The sequence below is a fragment of the Gymnoscopelus braueri genome (genome assembly GCF_963280865.1).
Source record: "Gymnoscopelus braueri genome assembly, chromosome: 2".
Taxonomy (NCBI): domain Eukaryota; kingdom Metazoa; phylum Chordata; class Actinopteri; order Myctophiformes; family Myctophidae; genus Gymnoscopelus; species Gymnoscopelus braueri.
In genome coordinates, this window is record NC_137604.1 from 23,529,115 (window position 1) to 23,547,511 (window position 18,397).

At 43.4% G+C, this 18,397-nt stretch overlaps 1 protein-coding gene across 1 annotated transcript in view; it reads right to left on the bottom strand.

Annotated features, from left to right (window-relative positions):
* Window positions 1-208: 208 nt before the first annotated feature.
* The window catches only part of palm3 (paralemmin 3), a 58,256-nt gene continuing 40,067 nt past the window's right edge, over window positions 209-18,397 (bottom strand). The window contains exons 5-8 of the mRNA XM_080419292.1: window positions 13,640-13,712; window positions 8,236-8,266; window positions 6,641-6,694; window positions 209-2,058 (exon numbers count right to left, since the gene is read on the bottom strand). Coding sequence (XP_080275418.1) covers window positions 872-2,058; window positions 6,641-6,694; window positions 8,236-8,266; window positions 13,640-13,712 — 1,345 coding nt within the window. The 3' untranslated portion in view covers window positions 209-871. The remainder of the gene's footprint in view (window positions 2,059-6,640; window positions 6,695-8,235; window positions 8,267-13,639; window positions 13,713-18,397) is intronic.

Consider the following 18,397-nt stretch of genomic DNA (forward strand, 5'->3'; position numbering starts at 1 on the left):
TGTCATTTTAACCCATTAAGACCTGAGGCCGCTTCTAAACATTTTCAAAATCCTAAAAAAAAAAATCGGAAAAAATATTTAAAAAATAATTTTCACGATTTTTCAAAAATAGCAGATCTACAAGCTCATAGCGCGGCACTCGGTGCCGCGCTATGAGCTTGTATATCTGCTATTTTTGAATAGCCAAAGAAATCTAAAGTGACCGAGATGCGTTTATTTGGCAAATTGGATTTTTTGCAAATCTTTTAATGAATATAATATATGTTTTAAAGCGAACATTTTTTAACTCCAATCTGTGATTCTGGGGGTCCCTAGAACATCATATTTTTGAGATTGGGGGTTCGCGGCCAAATACATATCATTCTGGGGGTCCTTGACAGCACCACTGATATAGCAACATACTGTTAGGATTTAGAAGAAAAAAAATTGATATACAAAATGTTTTGTTCCAGGGACCCCCATGAAGCAAAGATTTGAGTTAAATTTTTTCACTTAAATATACATTAAAAGATTTTTCAAAAAATAGCCAAATAAATCTTAAAATTACACAAATGCGTTCCTGGATTGAATGGGTTAAAAAAAACAGAAGGAAGTGGCTTGTGGAAACACTGGTGTGAAAGAGGGGGCTCAGGCAAGAGAAGGGTGGTAGGGAACAAAGAGAACCAAAAACATAAGGTTAGCCAGTTTAACCCCAGCACCCATATTCTGGGAAGAACATTGGCCCAAAAAATGGGGGGGGGGAGATTTGGTGTTGATGGAAAAAAGCAGTCCAAGTGCAGAGTCAATTAACTCGGGTCCGGTTCACCAAGTCTAAGAGGGTTTTAAGTGGATATAAAACACGAGGGGAAATACAATCTGACTGAGTCTGTGATCACATGACGGAGCAGCATTGGCAGGTCTTGCTTTTGGGAGCAGCAGCCTCCTCTCCTCCCTGGTTGGCCCGGGCTGGGATGTGTGTCTCTGTGTAGGAGGATGCTGCTGCTGCTGCTGCTGCCGCCGGCGGGCTGCTGGCTGCAGCCGCTGGCAGCTCTGCCCGGGTGATCTCTGGGGCTTTGGTCTGGGAGAGCAGGGGCTCCTGCTCCCCCGGCTGCTCCCCTGCATCTGTCCTTATTGGGCTCTCCTGGGGATCGGCGAGGGACACGTCCTGGAACTGTCCTTCGGGGACGGTGGCGGCGGCGGGGACGTGAGGCGTGGAACCGGCCTCAGCCTCCTCCTCGGGCATAGGGTCCTTCTGAACGGCTACGTCCGACTCCTCGCCCCCGGTCTGGGCGGTGGGCTCCTCGGTGGTCTCCTCTCCCTCGGCCTCTGCCCTTACGGCGATGCCGTCGGGGGAAGGCTGGCTCTCGGAATAGACCGGCACCGAAGCCACCGCGGCGCCGTCGGGAGCGTCGGCCGAGGCCGGCGGTGAATCGGACGCGGGCGCCTCCGATTTCTCCTCCCCGTCCGTCGTAATCTCTACCGCTCCGTTCTGGTGTGTCTCACTGTCCCCCATCTCTCCATCTGCCGCTAAGCTGTCGATCTCAGCGGCGGACGACGACGAGGCTGCCTCGGTGATCTCTGTGGCGTTCTCCGGTTCCGTGGAAGCCTGATGTGGAACCGCTTCCGCCAGCTCTCCCACAGCCTCCTCGCCTCCTTCCTGTGTGCTTTCTGAGCTCTGAAGCCGAGGGGCGGCCTCCTCCTCAGACCCCTCCCCAACCTCCTCCTCCTCCCCCTGCTCCCCCTGGGAGGTGACATCATAGGTAACCTCATCCCCTTCATCTGTGATGATGACTCGCTCCGCTCGCATCACCAGCGTTCCTTCCTCCGCCGCCTCGCCTGGAGCCCGGTCGGACTCCGCCTCCGTGTAGCCCAGGAACGTCATGGTAACGGTGCCCTCCAGGGGGGCCGCGGCCAGCCCGTTGGTGGTGGGCGGCGGCGGCGGCGGGCTCTCTTCCGAGGCGACGTGATTGCCCTCGTCCTCCGCCTCCTCCTCCTCCTCTCCTCCTCTGCCATTGGTGATCACAGCTGCAGGTCTGTCTAGGAGCGGGGAAAGGGTCTTCATTTCATCCTCAGCCAAGTCTGTGAACAAAGTTTTCGATAAGTAAAGTAAAACACTGGATCTCAATGTTGGGTCCGGGTTCACCAGCAATACAAATGGACCTGGGTCTCTAACAATGGCTTATCTCTGGGACTCCAATCTGAACTGTAGATTGAAAACCAATGGGCCCTGCAGGTCCCTTTGGTTCCTTCTGTATACTCTATACATCCATTTGGACCGCTGGTGACACATGGGTGTTTTAGCTGTAAATCGCGATTGTATTTATATTTCATGCACTTCTAACCATACTGCCATACATATTTGATAGTGTGTAACTATTGTGTGTGTGTGTGTGTGTGCGTGTGTACGATTAACTGTCAGGCAAGCAAACTGGTTAGGTGTAAAAAAGAAAAAGAAAAAAAAAGGTGAGAAGGATGCGTGAGCACGATAAAGACAGCACTTGTTCTCAAAGCGGGGGTCCTTGAGGCGGTTCCAAAGTGTCCCCAGCAAAATCAGGAACGGTTTACGATTCTTGAAAATGTTTTCTAAATCCTAACAGTTTTTTGAAAAAAATCTAGAAAAAAATGTTTCAAGATTTTTCAAAAATAGCAGATCTACAAGGCCGCGCTATGAGCTTGTATATCCGCTATTTTTTAATAGCCAAAGAAATCTAAAGTGACAGAGATGCGTTCCAGGTCTTAATGGGTTAAGCCTCATTCATTTTTTTAGGCTTTGGACTGTCAGCTTTGGATTAGGATTAGAAAAATAGTCAATCTACAAGCTCACAACATGGTGCGATGGGACGATGGGTGAGTTTGTAGATCAGCTATTTTCAAAACATTTAGACAAATCTTGACAAATCTTCTCTTTATGTCCCTGGCATGACATCTTTTCAGATGGAGGTCCGTGGCCAAATACATATCAACGTGGGGGTCCTTGACATGATTCGTGAACATGCTTGAGAACCACTGCGATAGAGGGGTCCAGGGGTCTGTCCTCTCTGGGTAGAAAGCTTCTGGTTACACTTGTTATCATCATGACATCATAGACCTTCTTCCAGTACATGATTTGGCAGAGAATACACCTTGCATGACTCATGCATTATCATGAAAACAACACCATGCTCTCATCCTTTAACCTCAATTTCAGCCATCACCAGCTCCAGCTGCACTTAACCCCTTCAACCCGGGAACGCATCTCTGTCACTTTTCTTTGGCTATTCAAAAATAGAAGATCTACAAGCTCATATCGCGGCGCCATGTGCCGCGCTATGAGCTTGTAGATTTGTAAAATTTGTAAAATATTTTGTTCCAGGGACCCTCAGAAGCAAAGATATTAGTTAAAAATGTTGTTTATAGCAGATCTACAAGCTCGTAGCGCAGCACTCGGGAAGAGAGAAGCTTTCCCAGATTGAATGAGTTAACCCCTGCATCCAGCTTCTTCACTACCACTCATCACTCATACTCAGAGTAGCAGTGAATTCCCGCACATCATTCTTTCTCTTTGATGTCATAATGACACAGTGTCCCCCCAAGGGGATTGTCTTCATTCTTTTGCTTTGAGCAGACATGCATCAGTTTCATTTCCAGTAGGCATCCATTACTCTTTTGCTTTGAATAGTGTCTTGGATTTGCACGAATCACGCAGGCGATACAGAAAGGTGACAGGTTTGCAAGCCTGGAATGCAGTTTGTTGCTTGTGTAACGACATGTCCATGTAATGATTTCATAATAGTCTAATGCAATAAAGGAAAGCATTGTTAAGGTTACAGAACCCATGTGAATGCGACCAAGCCAAGAACGTATCCCTGTATCAATAGCAGCGTACACGTTTCTTTGAAACAACATACAAGTATGCAGACATTTTCTTCTTCAGCAGATGGATGTTTCTAGGAATCTAGTGAGGTAGCCACTATAGCAGGTGTAGAGTAATCCCCCTTTTAATCCATTAAGACAGGGAACGCATCTGTGTCATTTTAAGATTTCACTATTATTATTTCTAGCTTTGGCTATTCAAAAATAGCAGATATACAAGCTCATAGCGCGGCACTCAATATTTATTTTGAAATAAATATCTTGACAATGTGTGCACATCTTTGAAAATATATATATATGCATTTTTAACTCAAATATTTGCGGGGTCCCTGCAACAAAATATTCTGAGATGTGGGGTCTGCGGACAAATTCATATCATTTTGGTGATATGAACTGATAACATAATTAGTTTTTCTCCAAAAAACTGTTAGGAGCTAGAAGACTTTTGTAGAATCCCCAGAAGTAAATATTTGAGTTAAAATTTTTATATATATATATAAAAACATATATACTGGTTAGGCCTGTCCCCGACTAAGGATTTGTTTAGTCGAATCTAATTGGCGACTAATTGCCAATAGTCGACTGGCCAAAATACATTTTATTTCAAAGGGCCAAGTCTACACAGTTTGTTTTGTGTCTCCAGCAGAGTTTCTAGTGTCTCTATCTCTCTCTGGAAGAGGTTGCACATGAACTCTGCAGCCGCACTGAGGCGCTCCAACACAAACAATACCAATACAAAGACGAGGAATAAGAAGAATTTAGTGGAAGTTACATGTGGTTGCAGGTGTAGACTTGGCCAAAAAAACAATTTAAAACATTTTTGGCCCTTTTTTTTTCCCCGACTAGATTCGACTAAGAGACACGCAGTCGACTCGGACCCCCCGCGACTAACCAGTCGACTAGTCGACTTAGTCGAGGTCAGGCCTAATACCGGTATTCAAAGATTTGCACACATTTTCAAGATTTTCCCCAAAACATTTGCAGATCTACAAGCTCATAGCGCGGCACTCTGTGCTGCGTTATGAGCTTGTAGATCTGCTATTTTTGAACAGCCCAAAGTATAAAATAATGGTTATAGTTTACAAAATCTAAAATGACACAGTATGCGTTTCCGTACTGGAATGGGCAAGCGTGGATTATATAAATGGTATTAATCTTACCATAAAGAAGAAAGCCCAGCTAAAGGACAACGCAAGCAAGGGAAAGAAAATGTTAAGAAGGTAAAAGTGTTAAGATGACACACATAGCAGAGCATGAAGGAATTCTGGTGGATTGAATATCATGTTCTGTCGGGTGGAAAACTCATTATTTCCCAAACTGTTACTTTTCAGGATTCGAATTCAAAAATAGCAGATCGACAAACTCAAAATGCGTCACAAGCTTGCGGATCTGCTATTTTTTATACTTTTGTGTGACGCTGTCGTATGATCAAGTAGAGCATTAATCTAGGGAAAAACAAAAAGTTAGAATATGGAGATAAGAGGTTTCTGCCCGACAGCAACGATATTCAGGAACATAGGGCTAAGGGAACATAGGTATGCTCCCGAATATTCTAACCACATTAAGTAACCCTAGGGTCCCTATTTTGGGCATACCATTAAAGGCTAAATAAAAAACACAAAACAAAAGCTGATCGACGAACTGACAACGCGTCGCATCGCGACACGTTGTGAGCTTGCAGATCAGCTATATTATTCGAATAACCTACGTATAAAATAGGGCTCAAGTGGTTAAGAACAGATAAGCAGAGGAAAGTCAGGAAAGGGGATTTTAATTCCGCAGCGTGGGCCTTCTGTAAGAGCTTCTCCACAGAGCTCTTTTTTTTTTGTATGAACAAAAGAACTACAAAGACTATTCCCAAGGCCACTTAAACAAAGAATCGTCCCCACTGGCCCATTCTTTTGCCCTCCGAAATCACGGCTCCTACATGCACCCCCCTTCCTTTATCCGCATTAGATGTGCATGCTAACATTCACATCATTAACATACTGAAATATTCACCAGAGTGTGCAATCTAGGCATGAACTTTATGTGATGCATAGGCACACCACGGCTTTTCCCCTGTTCTTATGCAAATGTATAAAAAACACAAACGAGTACAGCGTGCACGGTGCATACAGACCAGGATCTTCCCTTCAGGGGTTTAAACGATCTTGGCATCAGTGGTTAATGTCAGTGGGTGACTAGATCAAGTTTAACCACTTAAACCCTCGATACGCCGCTGACCGGGGGCCCCCCAGGGCTCTATCCTTGGCCGCCCTACGTTTTTACCCCTCTACACCAGATTATCTTCAACGAAAATAGCCGAATGTTCACCTATTTTTATCGAATGTTCGCCTATTATGACATGCCCATGAGCAGAGACGCTAGGGTTCATGTGGTTAACAAGAGAGTAGAGACAGAATGTTCTTTTTCCTCTGATTTATCCTAAGTTCTACAGTGAAGAATGAGAAATGGGTTTAAAAAGATCACGCTGTGCCAACATAGGGGAGAGATACTTTCCCATACCCCTAAAGCTCAGTTACATTTAAATTAACACAGGATTTGACTGTGCCCTTAAATCTCCACTGGGATGTTTATCGTAGAGGAGGGTTAGAGAGAGGAGGTCATTATTAATCCTTAAGACAGAATCAAGTCTTCACATGAATGCCTGATCTTACAGAATACCCCTGTAGTATTCGACCAGGACGATTGCATCATGTGTGGGTATGTGATTAAGCAACCAGATCCGAAAGGGAAAACCTGAGCTGTGTGTGTGTGTGTGTGTTTTATCACTGGTTTATGCCATGTAAGTGAGAACTTTCCCCACCTGATCCAGTGGTCTCCTCTTGTCCATTCTGGACAACAGCCTCCTGGACTGCTTCTGTGAAATTAAAGGTTTGCATATGTATTAATTATAAGGAGATGGTAATATAATAGGCCTAATTGTAATGCAAATATTGATCTAGAAATGGGAAGTTTAACTCAGTATGAAGCCTCTACATGATGGAGCATATACTTCAAACTAAACAAAAACATGAACCAGCTGCAGCCTAAAGTACACTATAACCATTTGATTGGTTGGCACACCTGACCAATCAAATGGCTCAAAAAAGCTCTGATGGATGAATATTCTCATCCACACTGGTTCTCAAAGTGAAGTTCGGGGACCCCCGGGGGTCCTTGGGGGGGTCCCCAGCTAAATGCTTGATAGTTATGAACCAAACTGACCCTTAGTGGACTGTAGCTCAGACAACGTATAAACGGAACCAAATGGGTCCATTTGTACACTGTCAGAGTTAAATTAACACTAAGGATTTTACAGTGTAGATTGGGGTTCCAGATATGAAGAACTGTATCAAATGTGGGGTCTGTGGCCTCAAGCAGATCAAACTGAGGGGTCCTTTAAATTAAAAGGTTTGAGAAACACAGCTCTTCAAAACTCTAAATGTAGCCATGCCTGACATTTGTACTACAATGTCTATTGTTACTATTTTCTCCCATATCAGGTTAAATGTCTGATTTCAACGCTAGTTAATTTACGGGAAAAAAAAACACCACACAAAATTAGAATATGGAGATATAGTGTACACATGTGTAATGTACAGCACATAGTATTAGTAGTGCACACACACCCCCCCCCCCAGTGGAACCAGGCTGTGGCTTAAAAAGAGCCTCCAATCTGTTAGTAGTATCACATATCACCACTCCCTTTCACTGCTCAGTGCCCACACAGAGGAAACAAACATGAGGAGGGCTCCAAACATTAAACAAATTAAATCTAATTAAAACACCTCATCAAATGTGCAATGGTAATTAACTAAAAAGCCGCATTAAAAGAACAGCTGTAGCTAACAGGTGGTAAAGAGCAATAGGTCCGTGTAGAAAGGATATAATGTTACACAATGTTAAGAGAGTATAAATGTTTTGGACTAAATAAAGAGGTTGCGTTTTAAACACAGTGGCAGTTCTTCTGTGATTTTTGATTCCCTGAACTTATTTGACAGACATACTGGATGTATAAGCTGTTCACATCAACAATTCTATGTATCGTATAAATATATCTTCTATGTTGGGTGGAAACCTTGTACTGTATGTCCAAAATCCTTACTTTTGAGGGAACTTGTGTTCCAATAGATGCAATGTAGTTATTATTTAGTCACAAGCTCTTGTTAATATCTTTCACTGGTTCAATATTAATAAAACACGCAGTCAACCACTTTCACTTTCAAATTAAAATAAAAGAGAAAATATTTAGATAAATATAGAGATACTGTACAAGGTTTCTTCTCGACAGTAACCATTTAACTTATTTCAATGTATATAGCCTACTGTGGTGGTGGTGTTTTCACATTGAGCAGGTCCTGGTCCTGCTAACTATACAGTATATACTTTTTATATTGTAAATAGGAAGGCAAGACTTACCTGTTGTAACTTCTGTCTCCTCTATTGGTTCCTATTAAATGAGAGGGTGGATAGATACCATGTTAATACTACTCTGAGTCTACAGACCGGCAGTATATCAGCACACAATTAATTCATCACATTTAGAAATTCTAAATTAAATGTCAACAAAAACTTTTTATTAATTGACATGGATCTTTACTTTTAGCAATGTTAGCTGTATTTTAAACCTTGTTAAATGTTGTATGACATACACTGTATATGTTTTTATCTATCAACATACTTGTGTTTTTAATATAGGGATGTTTGTCTTTTACAGTTACAGCACAGACAACAAAATGCACCTTGAACTGCAGATTCCAAACCCAGTTCGTCCGTTCAGTTTATATTAACAGAGGTAGTTAAAGGTGACCGCTGGTCAGGATTATAGTAATATAATACAACACAGTTATTAACCCTATCAAGGCCTTAATGAAAGATCAAACAGGCCTCTAATCTTGCATATTATAGGACTTATCACCACTTGGCCCTCTATGGGAAAGGTGACTGATAATTATGAGTTACTGCTTGTATCATTTCTAGTTTAGTAAGCATATTATCCCGACCACAAGGGGGAGTGAGTGAGCTACAAGGCAGTCCCTGCTCTTTGAAAGGAGGGGGGGGGTCATAATGGACACTTGAGGCTCTGTAACTCTGAGAGTGTACAAATGTAACCAAATGGACCCGTAAGGGTCCAATTTGGTTCCATTTGTACACTCTCTCTGGTTCCATTTGTACACTCTCAGGTTCCATTTGTACACTCTCAGAGTTAAATTAGAGTTACATTTTAAATAATTCAGAGTTCAATTTTACAGTGTAGCTCAGGGTCCCAAAGACAAAAAAACGAATGGTTCCATTTGTACACTCTCAAGAGTTACGGACCCATAAGGGTCCATTTGGACCCCTGGGGGGCCCCCCGGACCAGACGTTGAGAAACAAGTGGTGTAAGCCATTGCAAAACCATTATAATAATAACAGGACTGTGTACAGTATGTGCTGTATGCACATTATGTCACTCTGTCTGTCTATGACTCAGCAAACTGTACCATCACATCATTACAGAAGGCCATGAAACTTTATATCATCATTGTCTGGTGGAAACCAGACAAAAACCCTTTGTTTTCAGGAAATGGGGGAAGAAATAAAAACTGTGTTCCAATCAAATCAAATCAAATCAAATCAAACTTTATTTATATAGCACATTTACAACAGCCAAAGCCGACCAAAGTGCTGAACATGGTTAAAACAAGGTAATTCAGACACACAGAAGCATCTACAAAAATATATACACAGGGCAAAAACAAAAGAAAAACAAAGGAGAAACAAAACAATGCAGAGTTAGGACAGAACGGGATAGCTAAATACGACTAAAAGCAAGAGAGAATAAGTGAGTTTTTAGTAAGGTTTTAAAAGCCCCAATCGACTGGGCAGATCTAATGTTGAGGGGCAGCAGATTCCAGAGCCTGGGGCCAGCAGCCGCAAAAGCACGGTCACCCCTACTCCTCAAATTAGTCGTAGGAGCGACCAGCAGTAGCTTGTCCGCAGACCTCAAGGCCCTGGTTGGGATATAAGGCTCAATTATGTCAGAGAGATAGGAGGGTGACAGGCCGTGAATGGTTTTAAAAACAAATAAAAGAACCTTAAAATCGATTCTAAAATGAACGGGGAGCCAATGAAGGGTGGCGAGGACTGGGGTTATATGGTCACGTTTTTTAGTGCCGGTGAGGAGGCGGGCGGCTGCATTCTGGACCAGCTGTAGACGCCTAAGTGAAGCTTGATCAATGCCAGTATACAGAGAGTTACAGTAATCTAATCTAGAGGAGATAAAAGCATGTATGACCATCTCCAGCTGTTTTTGTGGGAGGTAGGTTTTGACTTTAGCTATAAGTCTAAGCTGAAAGAAGCTTGTCTTGACAACAGAGCTGATATGTTTGTCAAGTTTAAAATTATTATCAAAAATAAAACCAAGGTTTTTGGCAGAGGAATGGATGTTTGAATTTAAGATACCCAGGGAGTTGGAGGGTGGGACAGGATGGTGGCCAAAAATTAAAATTTCAGTTTTATTTTCATTGAGGGTGAGAAAATTGGCGTCCATCCAGGCCTTGACTTCGTGGAAACAGGTGAGAAATGGCTGGAATGGATCATTGGAGTTGATTTTTAGCGGAAAATAAATTTGTACATCATCTGCATAGCAGTGAAAGGGCATATTGTGCTTTGCAAAAATTGAACCAAGGGGTAATATGTAAAGAAGAAATAAAATCGGACCTAGTATGGAGCCTTGAGGCACTCCACATGAGAGGGGAGTTGCAGGTGACGCAAATTCCCCTATGTGCACAGAGAAGGTTCTATCTGAGAGGTAGGACTGGAACCAAGAGAGTACAGTGCCGGAGATGCCAACAAGGTGTTCAAGGCGTGATATTAAAATATTGTGGTCAACCGTGTCAAAGGCCGCCGAAAGGTCGAGGAGCACCAGTGCAGCAGGGGAACCGTTATCAGCTGTTAAAATTAAATCATTAAAAACTCTAAGAAGGGCTGTCTCTGTGCTGTGGCCAGGTTTGAAGCCAGACTGGAACTTTCCAGATCCAATGGATCCAGTGTAGTTATTATTTAGTCACAAGCTCTTGTTAACTCATATAGTGCCAATGACGTCTTTTGACGGCCGTTTTCAGTGCGCCATTAGTGCCAATGACGTCTTTTGACGTCTCCTAAAAAAAAAAAATATTTTCAAAATAAAATTTTAATTTTTTTTTTTTGGTTATTTTTTTTTCTTTTTAATCTCAAAGGAACTAGGAGAAAACGATTTTCAAAAAGTTAATTCTCCATCCACTTCAATGTTAAAATATAAACGGATAATTTTTTTTCTCCGTTTGATCCATAATGCCTTTGGCATATGGATCAACAAGCTGAAATAAGCCTGGCAGTGAATGAGTTAATACTTAAAATGTACTCTCTCTTTCAAAATGTCTCTAAAATAGTGACCTGTTGTGACCTGTTGTTTGCATTACACTCTACAATGAAGTAGGAGTAGGGCATTAATTCCTGAAAAAATACAAAGTAAAAAGTCGAATACATGGAGAGGTTTCTGCCCGACACGGACGATATAGTAGATCGTTAACTCAGTGTCTGACATATGGTGTGATTCTGTGGTCAAAGGTCAAAGGTCAAGAGGTTCACTTATTGATTAATTTATTATACAGGATGAGACTGGCTGCATTTGAAAGCTCGTCTCCAGTCATTCTGTGGGACACTGAGGTTTTTTAGGACAGCGGTTCTGAAAGTGGGATCCGTGGGGGGGGGTTCCAGGGGGTCCTCAGCAAAATGTGTTACCGTGGCTATTTAAAAATTAGCAGATATACAAGCTCACAGCACGACACTTAGTGCATCTATACATCTGCTATTTTTGAAAATAAAAGACTGTTTTAACACAAATCTTCTCTTCTGGAGATCCCTGGCACAAAACATTATCAGATGGGGGTCCACAGTCAAAAATATTGGGGGTCCTTGATTTGAAAAAGTTTGAGAAGCACTGTTTTAGGACACTGAGGCCGTTTTATTTTAACCCCTTACAGTGTGGGTAGCACTGGTATTATGTGTGCACCACCAGTGACCCCATCATCCCTTTCATCACCAAGCTCTACTATCTCCACTCCAAATGGTTCATTTCAACACAGGACTTATGATCATCCCCAATAATCACAGTTAAATTAGATCAAATCGGTTTCTCCTGTGATGATGAAATTACATAATATATCCCCTTTAACCCATTCAATCCGGGAACGCATCTGTGTCATTTTAGATTTTTAGCTATAACCGTTATTTTATACTTTGGCTATTCAAAAATAGCAGATATACAAGCTCATAGCGTGGCACCGAGATTTTGAGTTACAAATGTTCGCTTTCACTTGGTGCCGGCACTATGAGCTTGTATATCTGCTATTTTTTTGAATAGCCAAAGAAATCTAAAATGACAGAGTCAGAGATGCGTTCCGGGTTTTAATGGGTTTTTTTTTTACCCCCTTTTCTCCCCAAACTCATGTTGTATCCTACTGATTCACCTGCTAGTGAGGAGCCCCCACCGGGAGGACGTAGAGTCTCTGTCCTACACCTCCCGCCCAACACTCCACTTCCCTTGCTGACAGGTACCGCCCAATCCCGTAGGAATACGTTCAGTGACAAATATCACCCTCCCCCCGGCCTGGCTTCTATTCCCTCTCCCGGGCGACAAAGCCTGCTGCACCACGGTGGTAGATTCAAACCCCCAACCTCCACCACGGTGGTGGGCAGGAACTTTACCACTGCGCCACCCGAGCGTTCCCTTTAAACCATTGAGACCTGAAGCCGATTCTACAAATGTCTCCTAAATCTCAACAGTATTCTGAAAAACGTATGTTTCTATATCAGTGGTGCTCAAACTTTTTCATGTCAAGGACCCCCAAAATTATATGTATTTGGCCGCGGACCCCCATCAAAATATCTTGTTCCAAGGACCCCCCAGAAGCAAAGATTTGAGTTAAAAATGTTCGCTTTAAAAATATATACATATATTCAAAGATTTGCACACATTTTCACGATTTTTCAAAAATAGCAGATCTACAAGCTCGTAGCGCGGCACTCGGTGCCGCGCTACGAGCTTGTAGATCTGCTATTTTTGAATAGCCCAAAGTGTAAAATAATGCTTTTTAGCTCAAATCTAAAAATGACACAGTTCCAGGTCTTAATGGGTTAAATATCTCTTACTGTGGATGATGCCACTGCAATGCGATCTACAAGCTCAGAGCAAGACACCAAAGTATCAAATAGGGGCATAATGTGGTTAATTGTCTGTAACAACCACAACAAATTGCCACAGCCTGCTTTTGACTGAAGCTCAGTTAAGTTAAAGTCAAGAAGCAGATAAAGTGAACACGAACCCCCACGGCACCTCTTCTCCCAAATGTGGGGGAGACTTCTTTTAGTTATACAATAAAGACCTTCATTGGAGCGAGGTAAACAGTCTGGTGCTTGCCTTGAGGTGAAACATTAAAATCGTTCAAGTGCTGAACTGTTTACACGAGGGGGGACCGCGCCGCGTTTATAAAGTTCTGTCTTTTGAACAAGAGGTGCTTACATCAAAGCCACTTTTAGATGGAAATCATTCCATTCATTATTCATGCAGAGGAACTTCACTGACAGAACTTGTGGGAAGATTGTTGCTTGATGTTAGATGATAGGGCAAGCTTGTTCAACATGTATTCCAACCCCCTTGTGTCCATTGTGCAAGCACGTGTGTGTGTGTGTGTGTGTGTGTGTGTGTGTGTGTGTGTGTGTGTGTGTGTGTGTGTGTGTGTGTGTGTGTGTGTGTGTGTGTGTGTGTGTGTGTGTGTGTGTGTGTGTGTGTGTGTCTCACCGTTTGGCCGTCCTCCATCTGCTCTTTCAACTTCTCCTCCTCCTCCGCCAACCGTTGTGTCTCTGTCTGCAACCTGACACACACACACACACACACACACACACACACACACACACACACACACACACACAGACAGTCAAGTGTCTACTATACAGAGCACATGTGGTATATTTAACCACGTTAACCCTGGCTTCCCTATATTTTGCATGTCATTTTTTTCCAAAAAATAAATAATAAATAAAATAAATTCATTCATTTTCAGAATTAAAAAAGAATATGTGTCTTTCTACCATCTTGGTGGGTGTACAGTACTTCATGTGTGTGTGAGTGGCGCTGTGTCATAGCGCAGCACTCGGTGCCGCACTATGACACATCGCCACTCACACACATGAAGCTTGTATCTTTTAGATCTGCATTTCTTTTGAAAAATCCCTGGCACAAACTCTTTTTTGAGATGGGTGTCGCAGCCAAATACATATTTTGGGGGTCCTTCACATGAAAAAGTGTGAGAACCACTGATATAAAACAAGTTCTAGTGTACTGTCTCTCTAGCATCTTGGTGGGAGTACAGTACTTCATGTGTGTGAGTGGCTGTAGAGAGAGGCTGCACTACAGCACATGTGAGGAGACTTGTGTCCTTGTCCTGGTTCTATAAAAAGCCTGCCTCTTCTAGGTGGATGATGCTGAGGGACCTGAACACACTGCCCACTGCCATCCCTGTCTGCTGCTAACTAGGCCTGCAAATAGCCATTATCTTCTTAGAGAGAACATGGTCTGTTCCAATAATCTTGAAGTGCGGTTTTCGAATGAAAACATTATATATTTTTAAATAATCGACTACATCGATTAGACTGATCAACCACTTAAGATTATATACCGGTACTTATTTGCACGCAAAAATAGCAGATCTACAAGCTCACAACCTGTCGCATCGTGATGCATTGTGAGCTTGTACATACAGTATGCATTTTATTTTTCATTTTTTTTAAATAAAATAAATAATAAAAAATGTTCCCCCAAAATAAATGATTTAATTAAAATGGATTATTTTTAGTAGTTGGATTAAGTGTTACTCCCCCAGTGCCAACACATAGGGCTGTCACGATTATGAAATTTCACTTGACGATTAATTGTCACACAAATAATTGCGATCAACGATATTAATTGTGTTTCTACTTCATTCCTACTGACCGCCAGAGGCAGTGTTTTCAACACCTGGATATCCATCACGCGCTCGCGTATGGGTCGAATATTAATACCAACAAAGTCACTCGTGACCTGTGTGCACGCACGCCACCTATATAGGTGCGGGGCACACAGCGTTCATCCTCTTTCATCTTTTCGCCTCCAGAGCGTAGGTCGATAACTTGCAGCTACGCGTGAAGTTTCGTAACCAACAGGTTGGAGCTACGGTTTACCGTCCTCCAGAGACTGCGTAGCCTGCTACCATGGAATTACGTTACCCCGTTCATAGGGGCTCTCGGAAAGGAACAAGGAAGGAAGGAGGAAAAAAAAAAAAAAGAGAAAAGCATGGGACGGTGAATGGAGACGTTAGCGGCTGCTTGCTAGCATTGGTGCTAACGACAATAACACCGTGAGCTTTCCCCGCACCACCGTTGTGTTGAACTATGGAGCCATAGCTGTACATTGGCGACGGTGAGTGCATGTATTGTGCTGTTTACAGACAAATAAAGTAAAAGCGGGGAAAGTATTCAGCGTTGAGAATGTATCCCATTCTGCCGCTTTGAGCATATCCGACGTGCTTCACTGGCCGTCTCTCTCTCACTTGTAAACAAACACTAGCCGTGTTGCGCACGGCTGAAGTGATTGAGATCCAACGTCCCATAGCTGAAGGGATGGGACCTTCTGATTGGTGTAGAGTCGGTTGAGCCGACGTTTCAGACCTTCAAAATAAAATGACCGAAAATGTCACTGCAGTGCGCCTTTAATGTGTCTCATAGAAGGTGTTCTTTCGCCTCGAGGAGACGACCAAAGCGTTAATGAGCGCAGTGGCAGAGAACTGGGCTCCATTAAAGTACAAATACCTCGAAATTGTACTTAAGTACAGTACTGAGTACATGTACTTAGTTACTTTACACCACTGTATGAGCGCTTCTGTGAAGGTTTTTGCTGGAAGTGGTTCTCACTCTGACGCAGACATTCTATCTACCAGACATATGGCGCTTGTTAGCTTGATTGCTATCCAATGGCTCAGTCAGTACACTGTCTACCTGCAAGTCTGTAGGTCCCTGGTTCAAACCCCAATTTAACCAGTCCGAATATAATTTAGCTGCAGCTAATAAAGGACATCCATAGTGTGCTTCACTCTGTCGTTATTGGACGATATACTGTGTACCTGTTACTACATGTACTTGGTGCCGCGCTATGAGCTTGTAGATCTGCTATTTTTGAATAGCCCAAAGTGTAAAATAATGCTTTTTAGCAAAAAAAAAAAAAGACACAGTTCCAGGTCTTAATGGGATAAAAGAGGTCTCGCTGATCAATGACAGCGGACTTAAGCAGCATATATGCCAATACTGCCACTGGGTGTGCTTAACCTCACAGTTTGAGTGTGTATCATAGCTTGAGTGTGACTCGCTGCTGCTATTCAGGTTATACTGCTTGGTGCTTGGTAGTAAAATGAAATTATAATACTGGTATGGTTCAAGTGGGTCTTGCTTTGCCATCACTTGGTTGTCATACTGTGGGTACTTGACACATGACTTGACACAGTGGCTTGAGTGGCTCTCGCTCCTTGCCACGACGAAGTTACATATTAGTAACATGGTACTCTGGGTACTGATAATCAATAAGCTTTGTTTATTGGCAATGGATCCCCATTAGCTGCGGTAAAAGGGAAACCAGCAGCTATTCTTCCCGGGGTCTAAGACAACGGAATACATTAACAAGTACATATGTACTTGACGCTGAACGATTCTCGCTCTTTTGCTATGGCTACGTTATCAATAGCACTAAGTGTATCTCACTCTACTGCTGTTACCCACTAATACTGTGTGTACCCGGTACTCACTACTGCTATTCAACATATGCAGTATACTGTGAATACTGATATCGTAGCTTGAGAGTATGTCGCTCTGCTGCTATCCAGATAATACTATGTGCTTGGTAGTGCAATATTCTTAAATAATTCTATATGACGATTGAAGTGTGTTTCGCTTTGCCACTTCTTGACTATCATACTGTGTCCTTGACACTGTAGCCTGAATGATTCTCGCTTTCGCTACGGCTACGTCATCAGTAGTATTGAGTGTCTCACTCTGTTGCTGTTACCCATGGATTATTGCAACAATTGCTGGTCCCCTCTGGTCCCAGAAGAGAAGGTCCATTACTTGCGCCAGTCATGTCCTGACTATGGTGCCTGACACAGGCTATGGCTGTGAATGTTTGGCTAATTGCAGCGGCATACTGCTGGCAGAAAGGTCGACTGGGTTGGCCTGGTTGAGGCGGATTTGCCTCCCACAGGGATGCTAGTATTGAGCCCTCGGGACGCTTTCTCAGCTAGAGGAATTGTCATGATAACGAGCTCTTGGCCACTGAATTGAAAGCAGTACATGGAAGTACAAATTCACAGTACAAGGTCTACTAAATTGGAAAACTCATTAAGCACTGAGCTTGTTAAGATGAGATCCCCATGCACACAAATCATGATGAGGCTGGACAGGAAAAAAAGGAAACAAGAAATAATGACTGACAGTCATGTTATACCAGCTGCATGCTGTATTTTGCATTTGTAAGCGCCACTGCGGTGTGCCCCCCAATGGAATATACCCCTAGCATTGGGAGTGTGTCTCGCTCCGCTGCTGCTGGTCGCTCCACTACTGCTTGTCACTGGACGAAAGAAGGGAAAAGGATCAGCAATATAGCGTTGAGAGTGCATCTCGCTCTGCCGCTTTTGAGGGACCACACCACTGCGGCATGCGCCCACTGGAATATACCGCTAGCATCGGGAGTGTGTCTCGCTCCGCTGCTGCTGGTAGCTCCACTACTGCTTGTCAATGGACGAAAGAAGGGAAAAGGATTAGCGTTGAGAGTGCATCTCGCTCTGCCGCTTTGAGAAACCATGGCGGGCGGCCCACCGCCATTATAGCGTAAGCATTAGGAGTGTGTCTCGCTCCGCTACTGCTTGTCGCTGGACGAAAGGAGTGGAAAGTATTAGCGTTGAGAGTGTGTCTCGCTCTGCCGCTTTTGGAGGTACCACGCCACTGCGGCGTGCGCCCACTGGAATATACCGCTGGCATTGGGAGTGTGTCTCGCTCCGCTGCTGCTGGTCGCTGGCCAGAGGAAAAGGAAAGGAACCACGTGCGGCCCACCGTAACGTAGCTTCAGCATAGTAAGTGTGTCCCACTCCGCTATTGCTTGTCGCTGGACGGAAGGAAAAAAAAAAGGGGTCAGCGTTGAGAATGTATCCCATTCTGCCGCTTTGAGGAACCACGTGCGGACCACCGCAACATAGCTTCAGCATAGTAAGTGTGTCCCACTCCGCTACTGCTTGTCGCTGGACGAAAGCGTTGAGAGTACATAGCCCAGCTGGCCATATAACGGCGTGGCCTAGATGGATGCGTCCAACAACTATCGTCATTGTACACCCTTGGTGCCGTACATCATGAGATTTGGCATGTGGGCCAGTTCCAGAACCTCTTACCAAGGACTTGTCAGCCATGGGGAGTACAGCCCAATATGGCTAGACCTAAGGCTGGTGGTTGATGCCAACATTGCTTACTTTACTTACATTACCTT